Source organism: Dermacentor albipictus, chromosome 9, assembly GCF_038994185.2.
Source record: "Dermacentor albipictus isolate Rhodes 1998 colony chromosome 9, USDA_Dalb.pri_finalv2, whole genome shotgun sequence".
NCBI classification, from domain to species: Eukaryota; Metazoa; Arthropoda; class Arachnida; order Ixodida; family Ixodidae; genus Dermacentor; species Dermacentor albipictus.
This window is the reverse complement of record NC_091829.1, coordinates 59,662,197-59,682,683: the sequence shown is the minus strand read 5'-3', so window position 1 is coordinate 59,682,683 and position 20,487 is coordinate 59,662,197. Positions and strand designations below refer to the sequence as shown.

The 20,487-nt window shown below is 50.8% G+C and overlaps 1 protein-coding gene across 3 annotated transcripts in view; it reads right to left on the bottom strand.

The window, feature by feature from the left end:
• The window catches only part of LOC135921402 (RING finger protein 11-like), a 32,489-nt gene extending 12,377 nt beyond the window's left edge, over positions 1–20,112 (bottom strand). The window contains exon 1 of one of the 3 annotated variants that reach the window (XR_010570533.2): positions 19,385–20,112. Coding sequence is in view for 2 of the 3 variants with exons in the window: in XM_065455762.2 (XP_065311834.1) it covers positions 19,385–19,495 (111 nt within the window). In the remaining variant the exon portion in view is untranslated. Of the gene's footprint in view, positions 1–6,045; positions 6,183–19,384 lie in introns of those variants that run through there. The other 2 variants (XM_065455762.2, XM_065455764.2) reach the window with 2 other exon arrangements.
• Between the last annotated feature and the right edge of the window lie 375 nt (positions 20,113–20,487).

Here is a 20,487-nt window from a genome sequence, read left to right as displayed (position 1 = left end):
ATGTATTCTTATGCAACTAAGAACAAGAAATCCCACTGCAGTTTCCAACTGCAGGACCTCTTTCTGTATAACATCTACATATATGTAGATGTTATACAGCACTGTCTCTGTGTATCTGCTTCTTTCTACATTCTCCTTCAGTCACAATTATACACTATCATGAGTACATATATGTACCACCAATGAAACAATAAAATTGAATTTGAATCGGACCATATAGATGTGAGAACTGCTTCTTGGCTTCGTTGGAATTTGATGAAAGACACTTGCTGAAAGGTGCTGCCAGTGTACAGTCAATGCGACCTCCTTTTTTGTGCGTGTGTTCCCATAGAGAGCAACTAGGTCTTTCAACATAGAGACATCAGAGTTTCAGGGCTGAAGGCGGTCTCGAGTTCTTGAGACCCACAAGTATATGAGGAGCCTAGCAAACAGAATACAATCTTTAAGCAAACACACTAAAATGAATGGTTTAACATGTCTAAGATGCACAGTGGGCCTTGAGGGTTGCCACGGTGTAAGATTCAATATTTATTTACGCTATCTCAGGGTTCTTAATGTACGATTAAAGGGGTCCTGAACCACCTGTTATTGAAGTCGAGAATTGTATTTGACGTTAAAATATACTATTTCTGAAATACTTTGTAGCAAAAAGTGCTTCAATGTGTTCAGCAGAAGCAGAGAGTGGGTCGGTGGCTGCAACGCTCTGCCTACTGAATGTCACCGTGGTGCACAGTTCAAATTTGATTTGGCGGTTCATATAAGTCGCCACTCCTTCCAACATTGGCACCAACGATGCACCAAACTGAGGGGATATCCCTCAGCTTACAGTTGAGTTCACAGTTTCGCATCCATTCGCTGTGCTACAGTGTACTACACTTTTAAGCAAAATTACGCCCTTTTGGTCGTATCTTGCCATACAACAATAATCGACATCTGTCTTGACCGCATTTCCTTTCTTGAACACTGCGAGCCCGGTACTTCGAAGTCACGAATGGCATGCACGTTAGCACGAGAGAGCATTCTCGACAGGAAAGTAGTGAGCGCAGCATTTTCAAGAAAGGAAACGCAAGCAAGACAGATGACGATTATTGTTGTGTGGCAAGATATGACCCAAAGGGCGTATATTTGTTGAAGAGTGTAGAGAGCTAGATGCGAGTATTCTCATAAGTGGCACATTCTCTATGACTATTGGACAATTTTGAACTGTCAAACTAATTTTATCTTCATGTTCGCTCATGAAAATCTGGACTCACGTTGCAAGAATTCCTAACTTAACGAGCTTCAACATAACGGCGACAGACCCTGAAGGTGTGCAATTCGGAAAGCAGATTAACTATTTGTCATCTGCTGGTGCTCGGGCATAAAGTCACTTCACTCACAGATACTAATCAGAGCATCCAGCTGTTCTCAGTGAGCGGGCTCATTGCAGCGCATCACGGTGACCACGTTATCGCCGCTATGCTGGTGTGCGCACCCGCGCTCATGTACTGCAGCAGCTTGACCAAGGGACAGTAGCCACATCCAAATTGTGTATTTTGCACAATAGCTCAACACGAGCTCCAAGGCCTCTAGCCAGGAGTGGCCAGGAGTGAGCGCATGCTGGCAAGCACTTGTGTGGTCTGATCTCAACCGATTTCAATGGTTCGAAGCTAGTTCAGCATTAAATGTTAATTGAAATTAGTGAGACCCACTGGCTATGACACTGATAAGCAGTGTGGCCAAACTTTCATCTCCATGTGGGCAGGTGCATTAGCAGCCGATAGTCGGCGACAGTACAACCGTCATACTTCCGGAAGTAGGTAACTCTTGCCGACATTCGAAATTGAGATTTTCGGTTAATTCAGCGGGTTTATTAAGAGGCGTCAATAAATATACACAGTAACAGAAGGAAGAAGCGCAAACTATTAACCTGGCAAGGAGAAGCGACAGGCCTCTAAGGTTTTCCCGCCTTCGACCGGACAAATTATCGCAATGGTAGTCCCCGCCGAGGTACTACAAGCAGCTACAGGGACACCCCTTTCCTTCTCGCCTCCTCTTCCCTAGCGGCGCCCGAGGACGAAGGAGAGGGAGGGAGGGGGGGGGGGTAAGCGGAGTGCCGACGACACGGCGCCCCGGCAACAGTTCCGGTGGTACGTCCTCGCGCAGGTTTGACGTAAGACGTGCGTGAATCCTCGCCCTTCTCGTGCGTCAGCCCCCGCGGAGCGGACGCCCAACAGCTGTAGCGCGACGTCGGCCGCCGCCACGAACGGGCGGCCTCGTTAGCCTCGCCAACGAAGCCAGCCCAAGCATATGGCGCAAAGGCCGCACGTGCTGTGGTCAGCAAAACGCGTGCGTATCTCGAACACCACCAGGGCCGAGATGCTATCGTGATAGCGGGGCGCGTCACCTCGGAAAGCGCTATTTCTGGCTGCTGCTGCTGCTGCCGCCGCCGTTGGCCACGGCGGTGACCAGCTCGCTATTGGCCTCGAGCTCCACCACTGGAAAAGCTGGCGCCACCGTCGGCGTGACGTGCTAGGAGGGATCACGTGGACATAGCGGCCGCGTCGGCTGCTTCGGGCGCGCCGAAGCGAGCTGAAAACGAGCTTAAATTCCCCCGTACGCTGCGGTTTTCATTTAGTGGCGAAATTTTCACGCTTCGAGTGTCTCCTTTACAACGCTTGAAAGCACTACAATAGGTAGTGGCTGCCTTTGAAGGCGCGCGACATGGTAGGCTACTGCTCGGTGCCGCCGGGCCGGACGCACGTAACGGAGGCCGGTGTCAGCCTTATTCGCACGTAGCCGCAGGACAAGAAGCTGTGTGAAGCTTGGCTCGCGAAACATAAAACCGGCAAACAGTCATCGGCTACAACTCGGGTATGCAGCAAGCACAGACGCAAGGAAGATTTCTGCTACGGCGCCCGGTCTGCGATGTTCTGGAAACGCGCACTGAGACGCTCGCCCCGAGTCCGCTGCCCGACTAATGTCATGACGGTTTAGTCTATGAACTTGTCGATACTATAGATACTGGCAAGTTCAGTGGAGTGGAAAGGCAGCGGTAAGAAGCACATTTAAAGAAAGCATGGCATATGGTCATGTTTGTGTTATGAATTAATGCACTGGATTACAAAAAAGGAGCAGCGGGAAATGGCACGCTGAGAACGCCGATAAACATACAGTGCGACGCAACTCGAGAAATAGTATTGAAAGGTTAAAGAATTTAGAAGAAAAAAAGATTGAATCGTCGCGACGGCACATCACAGTCCCGTAGGCGTCGAAGTCTCTACAATGACATTATTTTTGAACAGCTCTGATAGCGCCCACGCAACAATGGTTGCTTGTATACTGTCAAATACTCATATTCTGCGGCCTTACGCTCACGGCACGGTGCGAAAACGCGCGCGCGCAGAAAGCGACACAGTGCGCGGACAAGCATGCAGACGCGCAGTCGGTCGCTGCGAATCTGCGCGATCGCTGCATTGAGGCTTCATTCTATTGCGCTCCATTTAGTTATACAAACACTATAAGAACATATTTTACATAGCTTGCTCTCAGCGTTTACCTACCTTTCACGCAAGAAGCCGGTTCGGGAGACTCCATTGCGACGACCGCGCGCAGTGGCGTTCACTGTACGTATTCGGTAAAGAGATAGCGGCTGTAAACGATTGTGTGCTTTCAGTTTGCCCAAGATTATTATTTAGACAGTAAGAAACTTCTCTCGTTTCGAAAGTACTTACAGAAATGTCCGGGAGAGCTCGCGCGTGGTGTTTTCAGTGAGCGCTGACAGCAAAACCTATGAGGTACGCGCCACGTGATCCCTCATACTACGCCAGCGAGGCGCTTCCGATAGAGGGCGACTCCGTAACTCCTCGCCGCCAATAGCACCCGGCTCGGGCACCCCCACTATAGCCTCGATCATTATTCGATAAATTGCAGCGTTAAGTAGTCGCGAAACTTGCAGTGTGTCACGTGGAACGCCGTAATGGAGGGATTAACTTTTCTTTTTTTCTGAGGGATTAACGTGGCCGCTGCTGCAGGCAATCGATCCCGCGACGTCGCGCTCAGCGTACGTATCTTCGGACGGTCACTTCCGGAGATGGATCACTTCCGGTGCGCGCCGATTGGCTGGTCGAGCCAAAAAAAAAAAACCGCTCGAATCACGCGCAACGCGCCGCGTACTGTATCAGTATTCGAATTTCGCGTCGAAACGCCGACGCCGGCACGCCAATGTGACGTCAGGGATTCCAAAGTATGTTTTCGCATTTGGGCCGCGTTGGCCGAGCAAAGGTTCCCGAAACTTGCCACGTTAGATATTGGATTCCTTTAGAAAAGAACGTAGTAAATCTGTACCGCTATATACTTAAGTAGATCCTAGAAGATGCCCCCAAAATCCATGACGTCACGGCGACCAGGCGCGGGCACTTCGTTCTTCCGTTCTTGCGCTTTTTCTGGCTTACCAAACGTCTCACCGTGGTAAGAGTGTTGTTTTTGGAGTCGTAGAAAGGTAATTTAGTGATGCAGAAGAAATTTTATGCGAGGCATACTAGCCGCACAACCACGCTCTTCCTTGCTGCGCCGCGCGCGGCCGCGTAGCTACCATATGACGCCATAACAGCTGCAAAAGCGGAGGCTCAACTCGTGCGCTCGCTTGCGGCCGCGTAGCTACATAGCCGGGTCTCAGCTCGTGCGCTCGCCTGCATGAGTTGTTTCTTCGTCTAGCCGAACCAAATATAGCCAAGCAACAGCAGTTCACCAGGCTAAACAGTGGTTCAACAACTAAAATAAAGGCTAGTATGCTTCGCATCCTGGGCTTAACCTTAGCTAAGCCACAGCCATTTTTTCTCTTTAGTGTCCCTTTAAGAACAAAGGTTAAAAAAAAGGAAAGAAAAAAAGACAGAAATAAAACAGACGTGCACACGGCAACGAAGCTGTGACGTCGCAATGACGCAACCACAGGCGAAAAACAAAAGCGCACGACGGCGCAATGACACCCGACCCGGGCCTGGCACGCAACGACAGTCGGACTCAAACACCGGGCCCGAGTGGCTTCTCCTTTGATGAGCTTCGCTGCACGATGGGTTGGAGGGGGGGGGGGGGGGACACCGCCCTTCGGCGTGCGTTGCCCCGTGCGAAGCACTCCAATTTCGCAACGCACGCGCGAAGCCCGCATGTCAGTGAACCAGCGAAACTGCCGCTCGTTCGCATTGCTACTGCGCGTATAGCTTAGTCGGCACGGCTCAGCTCTTTCTTTATATCTTCTTCGCAGATCCTGTTCATAAAAAGAAGAAGAAAAAAAAACGGCCTCGAAGGACTTCGCTGTATCCTTTAACTACGCAGCAGCAGCAAACGACGGCTACTGTGGCCGAACTGTTTAAATATATATATAAATTTCAGACAGAAGAATACATGACGTTCAGAGCATCGATCACTTTTCATGACAAAACTGCTAGTTGCTTCTGGAATTAAGGTTAAAGGCAATTTGTCGCCGATCGAGACCTCGTTCTCGCGAATTGCAAGCAGCAGCTATAGCAGCGCGGAAGAACATGTATGATGTTCATCGAAGGTGAAGACAAAACGAAAGAAAGAGAAAAAGAAGTACGTAAGAGACCTCATCGCTACGAGTTTGATTAAAAATATACAAGATTACAACTTGTATAAAAATGCAATTGGTATACAAGCACGACACAGGTACAAGCACAGTTCACGCGTGGCCAATAAATAGCACCCGCCGTGGTTGCTTTGTTTGCTTAATGGCTTTGGCGTTGCGATGCTAAGCACTAGGTCGCGGGATCAAATCCCGGCCGCGGAGGCCTTATTTCTATGGGGGGTGAAATGCAAGAGCGTCCGCGTACCGCGCATTGGGTGCCCGTTAATGAGCCCCAGGTGGTCGAAATTATTCCGGAGCCCCTCACACACGGCGTGCTCACGACGGCGTGCCCGTATGTGAGGGGGCTCACACTACGGGCGCGCCGGGCCGTATTTCACCCCCATCGAAATACGCGGCCGGAATTTGATCCCGCGCTGCGTTGACCAGTGAGAAGTACAGCTCCTTCCGAATAAATGCCTCACCGACGACAAGCGCCTCTTCTTTTTGGGTGGCATGTCGCCTCCGGGCCTGCTGCTGCTGCCGCGATAAAAAAAAAAAAAAAAAAAAAACTGGGCTACGCTCGCGCCGACGGGCCCTTCTTCCTCCTCCTCTGTACTCTCCTAGGTGGCCGACAATGCCATGGTCATGGCCTTCCCTATACACGCGCTATGTCCCAAAAGTTCGTTCAGTATGTTAATAAAAGGAAATTAAAGCTATTTCACAAACATTTAACACATCCATGTGATCAGCTTCAAGATATTCCACATTCGACTGGTTTCGCCTCTAATTCCATTGCTGGAAGCACGCTTCTATGTCCTGTTCTATTGAGCGTTTCAGCGGCGACGTAGTTTCCTTTCGAAATGTCGAATGCCTGAAATCCCGCCCCCGAAGCATCAGTTAACATTTGGGGGTGGGGGGGGGGGGGGAGGGTGTAGGCTCCAATCGACGCTGTGAAGGTGGTTCGCCAGCGAAGCTACGGTATATCACCTGATCCGGTAGACCAATGTGGCGTAGCCTTGAACTGGGTCCTGCCGAGCCTGAGCCCGACGCCGTTGTGCATACTGACGCTGCTGTTCCTTTCGTCGTCGCTGATCGTATTCGCGCTGCTCTTCAGGCCTCCTGTCTAACTATCGTGCTTTGGGCAGGAACCGCTGCGTCCTTCCCGGCCCGAGCACGACGCCGTTGTGCGCATTGACGTTGCTGTTCCAGTCGCCGCTCACCGTTTTCACGCCGCTCTTCGGGAGTGCCCTAACTATGCGTGGCCTTTCCATAGCGCCATCACAACACAAATCAGTTTCTAGGCGGGTTCTTCTTTTACATATGAAAGTATACTGAAGTCATTCCCTGTATCGTATGCTACAGCTGCCGCTGCTGAAACTGTAATCTTTACCGGGAAACGCTTGTGACGAGCGCTATGCGCGAAGGTGAGCTTTCCGGTTCTTTTTTTTTCTTTCCCCCGCACGTCCGGCGCTGCCGCGAGGAGGCGAGCTCCTTCTGGCGGTGATGCAAGAAACCCAGTGGCGCGCGCCTTCGTCAGCGATTGGTTGAATTGTCTGTCGACGGAGACGGAAAGATGCCGGGATCCTTGTCACGTACAGCTTCGCTGTGAAAACGGGTCAACCAAGTGTCGACGCTAAGTCAGTCTGACGCACATGGTGGTTCAAACGATTTTGATTCAATATCGATTATATTTCTCTAGCCTGCCTTTCTCCTGGTCATTATTTACTCATTTCGCGTCTTATTCGCATCGCAACGCGCAATTACGTCGACCTCGCCTTCCTTGGCATTGAGGATGGGTTGACCTTTTCTCTTTTTGACCATGAGGCCTGGTGGGCCGATCCGTATATGGCCCTAATTACGCCCGTACCGTTAATTTTACGTTTTAGCTAATCGTCGCTTCTTGCGGGCACCGGAGAGGCCATCCTCCAGACACCGCTACCTTGCGCGAGCCCAGCTTAGACCGCGCCCAAAAGTGTGCCGTACGCCGGCTTTGCCTCAACGTGTCTATCCTTACGGCTGTGCACGCTTTACAAGAGTACAGTGCTGTGTGGCTAATTTTCGACTGTATAGGGGCTACTCACGACTGCACCATTAATTTTACCTACTACGCGTTTAATTACACCTTGCCTGGTTGAGACCTACACTTTGATGCCATTCCCGCCTCGTTATGACCTTCTGTATGCGCGAAGGGGATTTTATTTTCGTTGTTGCTGGAAGTGGTAACAAGATACCCAGATATGCCAAACCCGCGTGAAGTCAGCTAAGACCTTGTAATAAAAAAATTTCCAGGAGACTAAATACAGCTAGTAGAGAGGGTGTTTAAGCACAGTGATGGAATTCCGTGACAAAACCTCATGCGATATCAACGCGGAGTGTCCAGAGCATTGTCGTAGATGCATTCCTTTCGACAAATTCGGTAGCACGCGGCGCGCTCGATTACTCAATGCTTCAGAATCTACACGTAGAAAGCTCTACTGAGGTTTCGACCTTCAGTTACACAACACGTGGTACACGATTCCATGGCAGCCAGAAAATACGATCACTATATCTTGGCACGGTAAAAGTTTGGGCTAGTTGGTGGCTCTTGCACTGCGAGCATGTTCACCATGCTTACAGCGCGAAGCTACAGGTAAACAGGGACAAGAAACAGACGGACAGCGCTGACTTCCAATTTACTTTATTCGCACAAACTTGTACAGGACGGCGCAATGAAAACACCAAAATGGAAGTGCAGAATCATCACTGTCATTTTTGCACACCACATGATTTGACGTTTGTATTTGCTTTTGTATTTCTTTTTCATGTGTGCATGTGTATGTATAAATATACGTACAAATGTAAATATTTATGTATTCTGCCCCTTCTGCTTGGGCCCTCATTTAGGCCTGCAGTATTGTATAAATAAAATAAATAAATAAATGTAAAAGTAACAATCGTGTTGCCATTAGATGACGACGGTGCTTCTGTACCTCCATTTTGCTGTTTTCATTGCAGTCAGCGCGGTCCGTGTTTGCTTCTTGTCTGTGTCAACATTTAGCCACGCACTGTACGCGTGTTCAGGACCAACACGGCAGACTTTCTATTTTCTTTGTTATTTCGCGCTTTATTTTTTTACGCCCCTTGCTCTGCGACTTCAGTTCGATCTCGTATTCGCAAATCCAATTTCCGTCGCCGGTGAAGACCTCTTGCAAGAATTCATCGCTGTCGTCTGGCTTTCCAATCGGAGTCAACGTTCAGCACATCGCAAAGTTTGCTCAGAAGCAAGCAGTTTCTGCACCTCCTTGGCTAAAACCTTTTTCTTTCACAAGTTTTCAGTCCAATTCCAGCAGAATGAAGACTCTCCCAAACTAAGAGCTTCTTTTATCGCTCTTACAGTCATTCGGCGGTCCCTGAGAACAAGAGAACCCACACGGTCCGTGTTTTCGTCTTCGCAGGCGTGATGGAGGGGCGTCCTGATCTTGAACCGCCCTTGGGGTGCTCACGGCCCTCACGTGAGTTACCCGACAAGATGGCGGAGCAACGCCAGCTTCCGGCGCCAATGAGCTTCAGAGTGACGTCAGGTTCTATCGGTTTTATTGCGTTAGCAACTATATGCACACTCCAGGCGCATTCGCCGTCGGCGTCGCCGTCGCCGTGAGGTTTCGCATAAAGTCCAAGGGAGTTAAAATCGTCGCCGTTGCTATATGGAAAGCGTGCGAGGGGTAGCCAGCGATGGTGGCTCAATCTCGCACACGCAAAGGAGGAAAGAGGTGAGGAAGCGCGCCGTCTTGCGTCGCGCGCACGGCTCCGGAAGGTGGGGAGGGGGCGTTCAACTCGGGCTGCTGCTGCATAGCCGCACTATCTTGAAGTCATGTGCATAAGTGTTTGTGTTCGTGGACGAGTGCGCTTGCGCATACGTGCGTATGGGTTTGTGCATGTGCGCTTGTGTGTGTAACTGCACGCGTATGTGTGTGTGCGAAATACACAATGTGTAAGTGCTGTTCCTGTGTATGTTCGTACGACAGTGTGTGTTCGTGTTTGTCAGCATGTTTTGCGAGCGCGCATGCGCGCGTACGTATTTCATACAGTCGGCAAAGTTTACTTTTACGTGCAACAAACCTATTCGAAGTTTGCTCAGTGGTTGCTGAGAGAAACAACTTCTCCATTCCCGTGTATTTATTTGGATATAAACTTCCGAATAAATCTTCCTCTTAAATAACTATAAGTTAGAGTTTAAAACTTTCCTTGCGGACATATTACGAAACCGAACGCTTGCTTTTACCAAATTCCGACTTATGACTCACTTTTTCCCGGCCGAGCGCGGGATATTTCGCCAAAATCACGACGGTTTTCGCATACGCGCTCCAAGGCGGTACCGCGGTGGTTAGAACCAATATGGCGCCGGCGGAGACCGTGTCGCTACCCTCAAATAAAGACTGGTTTGGTGTCGAGGCGCCCCTAGCGTAGGAGGAGACACGAAGCGTTTCGGCGGCGGCAATATATACGGTGTGTGTCGCTACACTGTCTCCCCGCTAATCGCATTAACGTCGACCGTCGTCCTGAGATGGCTTCTGCCGCAATATCTTTTTTTTAGGACTCCAGACGAACGAGGCCAGACACACCACAGGCGCGAGGTGGACGGAGAGAAATGCGTTCCCGGTCAGAAGGGACGGGTAACAGCTAATTAGCACGCTAATTACCTAAAATGTTTCTGTGAGCTTTCTTAAAAGAAACGCTCGTTCTCGGCACTTCAGGAACTGACCGGCGGGAAATCAGTAGCGCCCAGTGACCTTACACGAACCGCACAACCCTGCTGATTGGTCATCGACAGCCCATCACAGAGCGGCGTCGAGGGCACCGAGGCACGCGAAAACAGAGCTTATCTCCAAAACAGCGCCGACGTACGTGTGCAAGTGCAGCGCAAACGTGCGCTCAGTGTTGCGGCAATGGTACACAAAGGACGGACACGCCACGCCGAGCTATCGGACCCAAACAACGCGAACGCGCCCCGGTCGGACCCAAACAACAACGGCGCACGCGCAGGCCGCGGCTCTGCGCCCCCATTCGACGTATCTCGGTGACGTCAGAGATCGAGGGCGTGCTCAGTCGCGTTATACCGGAACAAGGACAATCGCAGTTCAGCTTGCTTAGTTTTCTTTTTATCCATAAACACCGAGTGCTAATTCGGTGGCTACCGCGTTGCACTGCCGAGTTAGATATCGCAGGTTTCTTTGATTTCTCGTCTCATTTTTCTTTGAAAACAACGTCTGCCTTGGCTAGTAACCGCCACTTTTTCCGCATAGGATATCCTGTTTCTGACGTCTGTTTCTAGCCTCTATCGCGGGTCCGATTCCACAGATGGTGCAATCTAAATATAAGTTTCACTAGGTATGTGCCCCTGGGACCACTGCGCATGCGTGTTTTCGACGACCATTTTAACGACATTTTAGGTATGTGACACTGGGGCGACGTGGTACGTACGTACAACTGGGGCCACTGGGTATGTGATGACTACGATGATGATGTTAATTGTGATGATGACGCTGACAACTGGTGCCAAATAGTTGGAAGGCGACTCCACCTTTAGCTGGCATCGATAAAAACGCCAGCCCTCCAGCACGGCTCTCCCAATAAATTACATGGTTCGTACACCTCATTATCATCCCCAAACTCGCCCACGGAGACATTATCTTTCACCGACTTCAACTAGACATCGAATCGCCTTCCTACCATTTTCTTTTTTTTTATGCTTTCTCCGGGATATTCGTTTATATACTGCTCCATCCCCCACGGCTAGGACGGAACATGGGTGTCCACCGGCTACACCCCCCCCCCCCAAAAAAAAATACAGAAAAAGGTATGGCCACATTGCAAACTCCATTGTCACCCTGGCTAAACAACATGATAGGTCGAGGCTTTGAAGAAACTCGTCGAAGATGCGACGACCCTGCACACAACGCGACACTGCCGACCGGAGATGCGCGACCGTTTACACAAGTCCTGCTGTATGACGAAACACTGCCACCCTACTACGCGGCCGCATGCGTTCCCACCGCAACTGACACGCCACCGCAGACGGCTGCTCTCCGCCTACACTTTTCACAAGTCGAAGCCAGTGGCAGGCGCTTCGCGTTCAACGATTCATTACTTGTAGCATTTCGTTTCGAGCGCGATCAGAATATTTGACGGCAGGAGGTGACATCTGTTGTAGATGGATCATCTACCTGTAACCGCCGTCCCAAGGACAAGAGACGTCGCTGGGGAGCGAGTCTATGCTGGCTCTCCCGTAATCGAGAGTGGACGTAAGCGTGAAATGGCTACCGGCAAAGCAGACTGGTTGGAGATGATACTAGCCACAATCTTACGGCACACCCCGCCACAATTTTAAAACGGGCGTAGTGCACGTTTACAGCCCGCCACGCCACACCCGCGACATACTCTGCACTGGTCCATGTGGACGCAATGGTTTCCTGTCACAGACATAACCTCATAGCAAGTACATCGTTTCCGTCAAACGACCATTCGCAGCGCCGGGGACGCTACCGGCTTGGATACTGCCGGGGAACTCGCGGACCGCTGGCGTTGAAAAGGGGCGCCCAGCGCCAAAAGATTACAATCGAGCGTACACAGTTAAAACTCGATCTAACGAAACCCAATTTTACGAAGTTCCCGATCTAACGAAGAAAGTTCCATTCCTCGGCAAGTACCCATAAGGTTCAATATTGCCATCGGCCCGAATTAACGAAGCTAGCTTCCATTAAACCCGATTTAACGAAGTTTTTTCCAGAAGCAAATGAGTGAGAGAAAGCTGCGATATACCTCTTAATTTTGACGCAGACGGGTTTTTCTCCGAGCGTGCGCTCTAACGCTATCGCCTTAAAAACCCCGCCGTGGTTGCTCAGTGGCTATGGTGTTAGGCTGCTGAGCAGGAGGTCGCGGGATCGAATCCCGGCCATGGCGGCCGCATTTCGATGGAGGCGAAATGCGAAAACACCCGTGTACTTCGATTTAGGTGCACGTTAAAGAACACAGGTGGTCAAAATTTCCGGAGTCCTCCACTACGGCGTGCCTCATAATCAGAAAGTGGTTTTGGCACGTAAAACCCTATCGTTTTTTTTATCGCCTTAAAACACTTAGGCACGCCAGTCACGGCGTTATAGCTTTATTCTGACGAGGCTGCCCGCCGCGTCCGTGCACGGAACAACGGACTCGACAGTCGCTAGCGCTCTTACGTACAACATGGCGCTAGGGGCGGCGGTAGTTGGGCCGTCTCCGCGGGCTTTTTTTTTTGCACGCGCAGGCGTGGGTTAGCGGCAAATACAATGCCGCGCGGTAACTTTCGGGTGTCGCCAAGTTACAATTTCGGATTTCGAAAGACCGAAATAATCCCTTTCTCGATTTTCCGAACTTCCCGATTCAACGAAATAATTCCAGCGCGGCCGTCACTTCGTTAAATGCTGAGTTTCAACTACAGTGCCCTGTATCTGCCCTTTGAACGTCGCTATTGGAAACGACCAAACTTCAGCGGACTAGCAGTTACAGCTTGAGCGATATTATGAACAAACATTTAGAAGCGCTCGAAAGTAAATATTTTCTGTAGCTTGTTTGGGCAGGTAACTGGCGCACGTAACGCGGTCTTGACTGGTTGCCCGGATGTTGTCGTTCGGGCCCCCGGAAAAACGGCTCTGGCTTCTGGCTCAAGGTCACTCGAAGGTCGCCGAGAACGGGCGCCATAAGCATTTCATTATTAAAAGACAGTTCGCAACGCAATCGGCCACCAATGAACCGCGGCCTCGATATGCTTGGGACGTTTCGCAAGCCGGCCATGATGGATGGATGGATGGCGGCTATACCCTTTATAACGGGCGGCGGCTGGCGCCACCTAGCCTTTTGCTCCCCCTCCCATTTTATTATTATTCTTTTTTTCCTTTCTTTATATCTTCTTTTTCTTAACCTAGTTTTGACTCCCCTTTTCCCCCCAATATAACTACATAAAACAGTGATGCATACAGCTAGCTCCGGGTGGCCCGACAAGGAGGAAAAGGCGTGCGCGAGTGGATCGTGCCATACGCACTATGTACACTTTCCAAGAAGAAAGAGAAGGGGGGGGGGGTGAGTGTTAGCTCTCGGCTCCTTCCTTTCGCCGGTGACAGAGAGAGAGAGAGGACAGGTACAATGCGACAGTCGGAGGAGGGGAAAAAAAAGAAAGAGAAAACACCTCGGGGCACGTACAAGTTGCCGTCAGCAACAAGTCACGTGACCGGCAGCGTATACCTGTCGTGCGCGAAGCCGCGTACGCTTCCCCCTCTAGGTGCAAGAAAGACAAGACTGACGGCGACTTTTTTTCTTTTCTTGTCCCCCCCTTTCTTTGTCGGCGTATAAGTGGCTGCCTTTTGTTTTTGTCCCTTTCCGGTCGAGACCTTGTCATTGGATCGCCTGTTCACTTCCCTGGATGTAGAGAACCTGCATTCGTAATTTTCTCTTTTCCCGCGCAACCCGCAGGACGTGGTTCCAAGCAGAGGGATCCGCCAGCAGCGACAACTTGACGCGTCACTCAAGCAACCAAGCAAGCAAACAAGCAGCAAGCGATGCTACGGCACTTCGTAGGCGTTTGTCACAAGGGGGAGAGTAGAGGTTGTCCGCTCATCGTTCATTAAAATCAGTCTACACGGTAGGCGTGTCCTCGTCTTACCCTACAGTGGAAAGCCACATAGCTCTCGTGTTACAAAAAATTCGCCCTCCCCACGAAGTTCTAATTATTATTATTATTGACATACGTCGGAGTTCCACTCCTGTATTCTGTACGAGTACACATGACCGTATCGTGCTGTACGATTAACTCGCTTTATGTCCACCTACTGCCCCCCCCCCTTTTTTTCATCCCACTTCTTCGTCAATACCTCATATTACGCTGTCTGCCACATTTGCCTTTCTTGTATATTGTGTTTTGAGCAGTAGTTTTACAAGTGCACAATCACAAAGGCTCCACAACTTCCTCAGGCGCCATAATAAACATCTGAATTAAAAATTAAATTTCTGGGGGCTTACGAGCTCAAAACCCCATACGAGGTACGCCGCAATGAGGAGACTGCGCAATAGTTTCGACTACCCGGAGGGGGGGGGGGGCTCATTTTGAACGCGTGCCCAATAAACGGCACATACGGGCGTTATTGCATTCACCCCCCCCCCCCCACACACACACACACATCGAAATGCCGCAGCCGGCATTTGAACCGGCGCCCCCTCGGTCTCAACAGCCAAAAAAACATTTGAATGACTGATTAATAATTCGGCGGAGTGACCTGGGTATGACCGACTTCAAACGTCAAGCGGGGACCGCATATTCTACCGAGGATCGTATTTTCCGAGGATTCCTCATATCCGATTCCTCACCGTCCGTTCCGCCGAATGGCCGATCCCGGAGACAAGCAGTGGCGTGCGGGGTTTCGCGCGAGTCGAACGACGTAGTGCACAAATAACGTTAAATTAAAAGAGAAAGTAATATTTAAGAAAATACGAAGGAAAAGGTTAAGCGCGATACCACGGGCCCTGCTGTTCTCTTTCACTGCACACCGGTGCAGTACGAATCCAAACACCAAACACGAAAGACGTTCAAAGGAAGAGAGATGGACCAGGCTTGCAGCCACAGAGAAAGGGAATGCACCATTGTACATCACGCCGCCCTCCTTGTACCCTCCTCTCATTATTACGGTCCGAAATTGTTCAATACGAACCGACTAGCCCCCCGAAACACGCACTACCGAGTCACATTTCTTTTATACGGCGGGCCATTTTGCGAACGTTCGCAACTCCCTTCTCAGAACGCCAGGCCTATTTCTGACCTATTGTAAGCGTTTCCTAAAGGTGAGAGTGATTTTGTGGGAGTATTCTATAGAAGGGTAATTTACTGATACAGTTCATTACTTTTTTTTTCTATTTAGTGCCCCTTTCATTCACCGTCACAACCATTCTCGAAGTCAACGGACAATCGCAAAAAGGAAATCGCAGTGGAGAATCGCTCGTTTATTTTAATTGAAATGTAGAGGTTAAAGGGGCAACGAAAGTGGACGAGACGACTGACCGCAGGTGCGATACGAGCCCAACGACCTCGCATTACGCCCGTCGGCCGCGCGATGCTCTTGCAACTTGTTGCAATCGGGTCGCAAGCCCCAAGGGTAGCGTTGGCCTGGCGGCCTGGGGCACAGCTGGAAGCATCCGAAGGTCCTGGCGAAGCATGAGTCGACTGCTAGCAGAACAACTTGTTTATTCTAGCATCGCAAAAGAGCGGCCGGTCAGGTCGACCGAAGTGGAGAGACGGGAGAGCACGCTACTCGACGGAAGAATTCGGAGCCTCTCTCTTGGCGTCCGGGGGCAGCTGCTTTTATACTCTCGGAGTCGAGGGCAAGAAGGAACGGCTCGTCAGAGGCGCACGTGACGGCGGGGCACGGACACGCTGAGAGACACGTTGAGACAAGTGACGCATCCGCGGGGCCGGCGCCGGTCAGACCTCCTCGCTTCACAGTTGGGGGAGCTCCTCTCCCCGGCTGCCGCGCTTTGACAAGCGTGGGCATGCACACACACACACGCGCGCACACGAAGACACGTGGCATTGAAACATGCCTGGACGCGCTTGGCGGGAAGCGTTACGGCAGCGCTGAACGGGCCAAAATGTCCGCCGCTTTGAAGCGAAGCCCCGGCGTCCGTTGCATCCGCGCCGGCTATACCGCGCGTCGTAGGCGAAACGTAACAAACTGAATCACTCGTGTAGCGCACAAAGCAAAACACGGCTAGAATTAATTCTCGGGTTTTACGCGCCAATAATCACATTATTATTACGAGGCACGCCGAAGCGCGCGCGAGACTCCGGGTTAATATTTCGACCGTCCGGGGTTCTTTAACATGTACGCCTAAATCTAAGTGCACGAGCGTGTTCCTTTCTTTTTTTTTATTTTTTTTCCATCCCGCCCGCACCGAAATGTTGCTGCCGCCGCGGTCGGGAATCGAACCCGCTCCCTCGAGCTACGCACCGCAGCGCGACACGGCTGAAAAGTGTCCGCTGACAAGACGGAGACGACTCAACTCTTGTCACAAATCTTTCCTCTTTGCAGCTGGTGCCTCTGACAGCGCTATCTTTTTACGATGCGAGTCACTCCCCGAACAAGAAAGACCCTGCAAAGGCAACAACTAGACGTTGCTCGCTCACGCTCGAGAGAGTGAGAGAGATAAGGGGAGTGGAAGCAACACAGGGTTCTACATGCGTTTGAATCGTTAGTACAATTACAAAAAAAAATTATAATAAAGAAGCACTGGACTACAGTGCAAGCACGTGAACTTCCACCTGTCTATACACGAGCGTTCGCCGAACGTTAACAGCTCGGGCAGTTTGCTAAAAAAAGGCACGCGATACGGGTGCCGCCAATGGCGGATCGTGTATCGTTTTTTTACAACCGTGTTTTCCTCGGGGCTTGCTTTCCTGACCTCCGCCGGCTAGGCAAGCGTGTAGGCACATAGAAGGCTCACGCATTACGTATAAAAAAAAAAAAAGAAGACGGAACAGAAAGCAACAGGCCTAAATGGTGGCGTCTCGAAATAGAAGGCTATCGCCGTATGTGCCGACTTGGACGGCGGTCGCGTCCTTCTCCAGAACTGGAGAAAGGGTATTAGAACAACGGAATCAAAAGAACAAGTTCGTTATTTTATTATTATTATTGCCGTCTTGTCATATCAACGGCGAGGCTCACTGATTTTTTTTTTTTTAATGCGCTTAGCGACGTTGCAGACAGGGAGGGGGGCTTCGATACGACCGGTTCCTAGCGGACTTTGACAACAGCGTTATCGGAACGTGGCGGAGCCAGAGGCGGCCAGCCTGTATATGCTAACGAACGCCCCCTCGTTCCCACAGAGTTAACTATATATTAACTCAACGCCTCGTTCGATGGCCCGGTTGGGCTGGTTTACGCCACAATCAGTGCACGTTTCAAAGTAGAAAGATAACAAGCTGATGCCACGCAATCGACTGTCAAGTTTATTTACAACATGTACGAAGTACAGTGTTGAAGGCCACCCTGGCAAGAAAGCTGTAAGCATACAGCTTGACGAGGCCAGGGGGGGGGGGGGGCATCACCAGGCAACATCAGCATCGCACACATCCGCAATACAAGGAATAAGCTTTCGTAAGTAGCTTCGTAAGTAGTCATACGTAACGCAATACAGGAGCGAGATGAGTAGAAAAAAAAAAAGAAAGCATCTTCAGGACAAGGCCTATAATCGTGCAGCGACACACTACAACCATGAAATACTTGGTCTCAGATAGTGATGATGACTACGACCCCTTGAAGCTTACCGATAACGTTTATCACCGCACAAATCCTTTAACGCCTTTCGACTCCCATTACACACTAATTCATCGCTCACGGTGTGTGCGCGTTGAGCAGTCTTTAGCGCATCGTTACCGTTCGACCTCTGCCCGCAATTGCGCATGCGCGCGGACATTATCCTGCCTTGATCCTGCATCATGCGCAACTTGAGGGAAGCTGCAGCTGTTATCGGCAACGCACTGAATATTTGCGTCGCGTCTTCTGCTCACGACCCTATCAACAGGCAGGGTCTTATCCTCACTAAATCGCTATACCGAGACTTCAGAAAGACCCGACAGTTTCCGTCTGCTGGCAGAATCGAGGGAAAAAAAAAAGAAAAGGTCGGGCAGCAACAATCGCATAATTAGAAACGCGTCCAGACCGCGCTGCTCCTTCGGCAACCACCCCAGCAACGGCGTATACTCTTCTTCCGTGACTCATCGCCGCCGTCTGCGCGTAGCGTGCAAAAAAAAAATGCGGGAATCGCAGCAGCTGCTCGATGGGAGCAGCTAATTATTCCTTCTCTTCCTTCTTTACTTTTCTCCCGCCATAGCCTCCATCAAGAACGCCCTCCCCTCCCACAAGCTTTCCGGCTGCCCGGGCTTTCTGGTTGCATAACGCCCAGAGCTAGGCTACTACAGAAAGATAACACAATCAACTACCAGCCACACACAAAAAAAGGAAAAAACAGAACACTCAGCCAAGCAGACGTGGAGAGATAAAGCAGAACAAAGATAAGAAATTAGGCTAACTAAACGAGCGCAATGTCGTATGCTGAGAGCGAATGTTTGGAACTAGGCTTTTATGGTTTGCTTTCCCCTCCAGTGAACGAGCGACGTCAGAGAGAGAGAGAGAGAGAGAGAGAGAGGCTATGACGGGATTAACCAAAGGAATAAACCGTCGAAATCCCCGCGCTGCCCATTGGTTCAGCGTTTGTTGATCGCTGCTCAAAAACATGTTCTGCTGAACAGCAAGAACATGCGGTGCTTTTCGTTTTCTTTCATTACGATAATAAAAGAAGCGGCGTGCCTCTATTTTAACCATGGCTTTCTGAAACGACTCTGCATGGCTAGTAAACCCGTGGCCAGCCTGACCATCGTCTAAACGCTGAACCTAACGCCGAGAGAGTGCGGCGCTATCGTGTTCTATACACACGACCTCGCTCGAGCGACGACAATCGTACACGGGGCGATCGTGAATAGGAAGCAGAGCAGCGGTCGCGAGAAGTAAAACAAAAACAGGCCCGAACAAAGCGAGCAGGAGCCCGTGACGGCGGATGACTCGACAACCAGTTCCAAGCGAAACGTAACTGGTCCAGACGAGGCAGGAGATACGCGATACCTGGGCAGACGCTAGACAAAAGCTTGCGCCCCATTATTGCGAATTAAAAGCCAAGTACCAGGAAAGGAACAACGCAATTAAACTTTGCAGACTTCGGCTTTATGCGAGGCCAGATGCGCTGCGCACGCGACAGAAAAGCACGCACCTGGTAAGGCGGCGGGGGTCCGAGCTGATCAGCTGATGAGTCCCTTGTGCCTTGGTTATCCCTCAGCAGCGAGATGTCATCGGACGACATCGACTTGAGGCAATTTCCCATGGCTGGCCAATGTGCGGTGGTTGAGCGTGTTGCTTCAGAACATCAGCAGCTGGCAACGGCGAGGGCCGACGGCTCTCGGAAAAACCATGATAATCCGGGAACGGACAACACACCGCGGCGGCCGTCCAAGTCGTCAGCGCGTCTGGTGGCAGTAGGCCTAACGTTGAGACGTGACATGCCCGACGACGTCGTCCGTCGCGTTTACGCTCGTCGGACTGGCAGGAAACTCGGTGGTTTCCGGGCTAATTTGGCACTCCCCTCTGCCTGGAAAGGGTCCGAAGACTCATCGCAGGACGTGGGAAAAGAATTTTGACGGAGCCTGCCTGAGCTTAGACGCTCGGCACGACTGATACGCTGATTACACTCTCGCTCCTTCGGAAGTCCTCCTGCTCGTCGGGTCGCCTTTGTTTGTCACAACACTCATCGAATCGCCCAGACGGCGCGTCGCCTTTTGTGTCGGTTCGCCCGAGCTGGCGCAGGCGTCACCGAGGAACACATATCTACGCGCTGTCGATTAGCGAGCAAAGCACGAAAAAGTCATCGGCCGATGCATCTACGGTTAGCAGCGAAAAATAACAGTAAACATGACCGACGATCACTGCGCGAACTCGCGACGGACCACGACCGCTGCGCCTCGCAGCGGAAGAAGCAGTAACAAACGTTCAAATTTTCGGACTCCCGCAAAGATAAATACGTTCTAAAAATGCTGTGAAAATGACAAATTACTCTAAATAAAATGCACTTGTTCAAAACTTTATTGAAATAAAGGGACCGAACATTTTCGGTCGTACGTAACTTTACGTAGCAGACGACAGGTTATCGAAAAGCAGTGGCGAAGCATTGGGCAGCAGCTGTCGACGACAGCAATTTACACACGTCCCTTGATTTTAGAGCACTGTCATCTGGAGACCATGCAGAGGACAAATTTCAGAGAAGTCAGAGGCAGGCAGCCACCCTTGCGACAAACAACGCTGCCGTACGGAGGCAGGCCG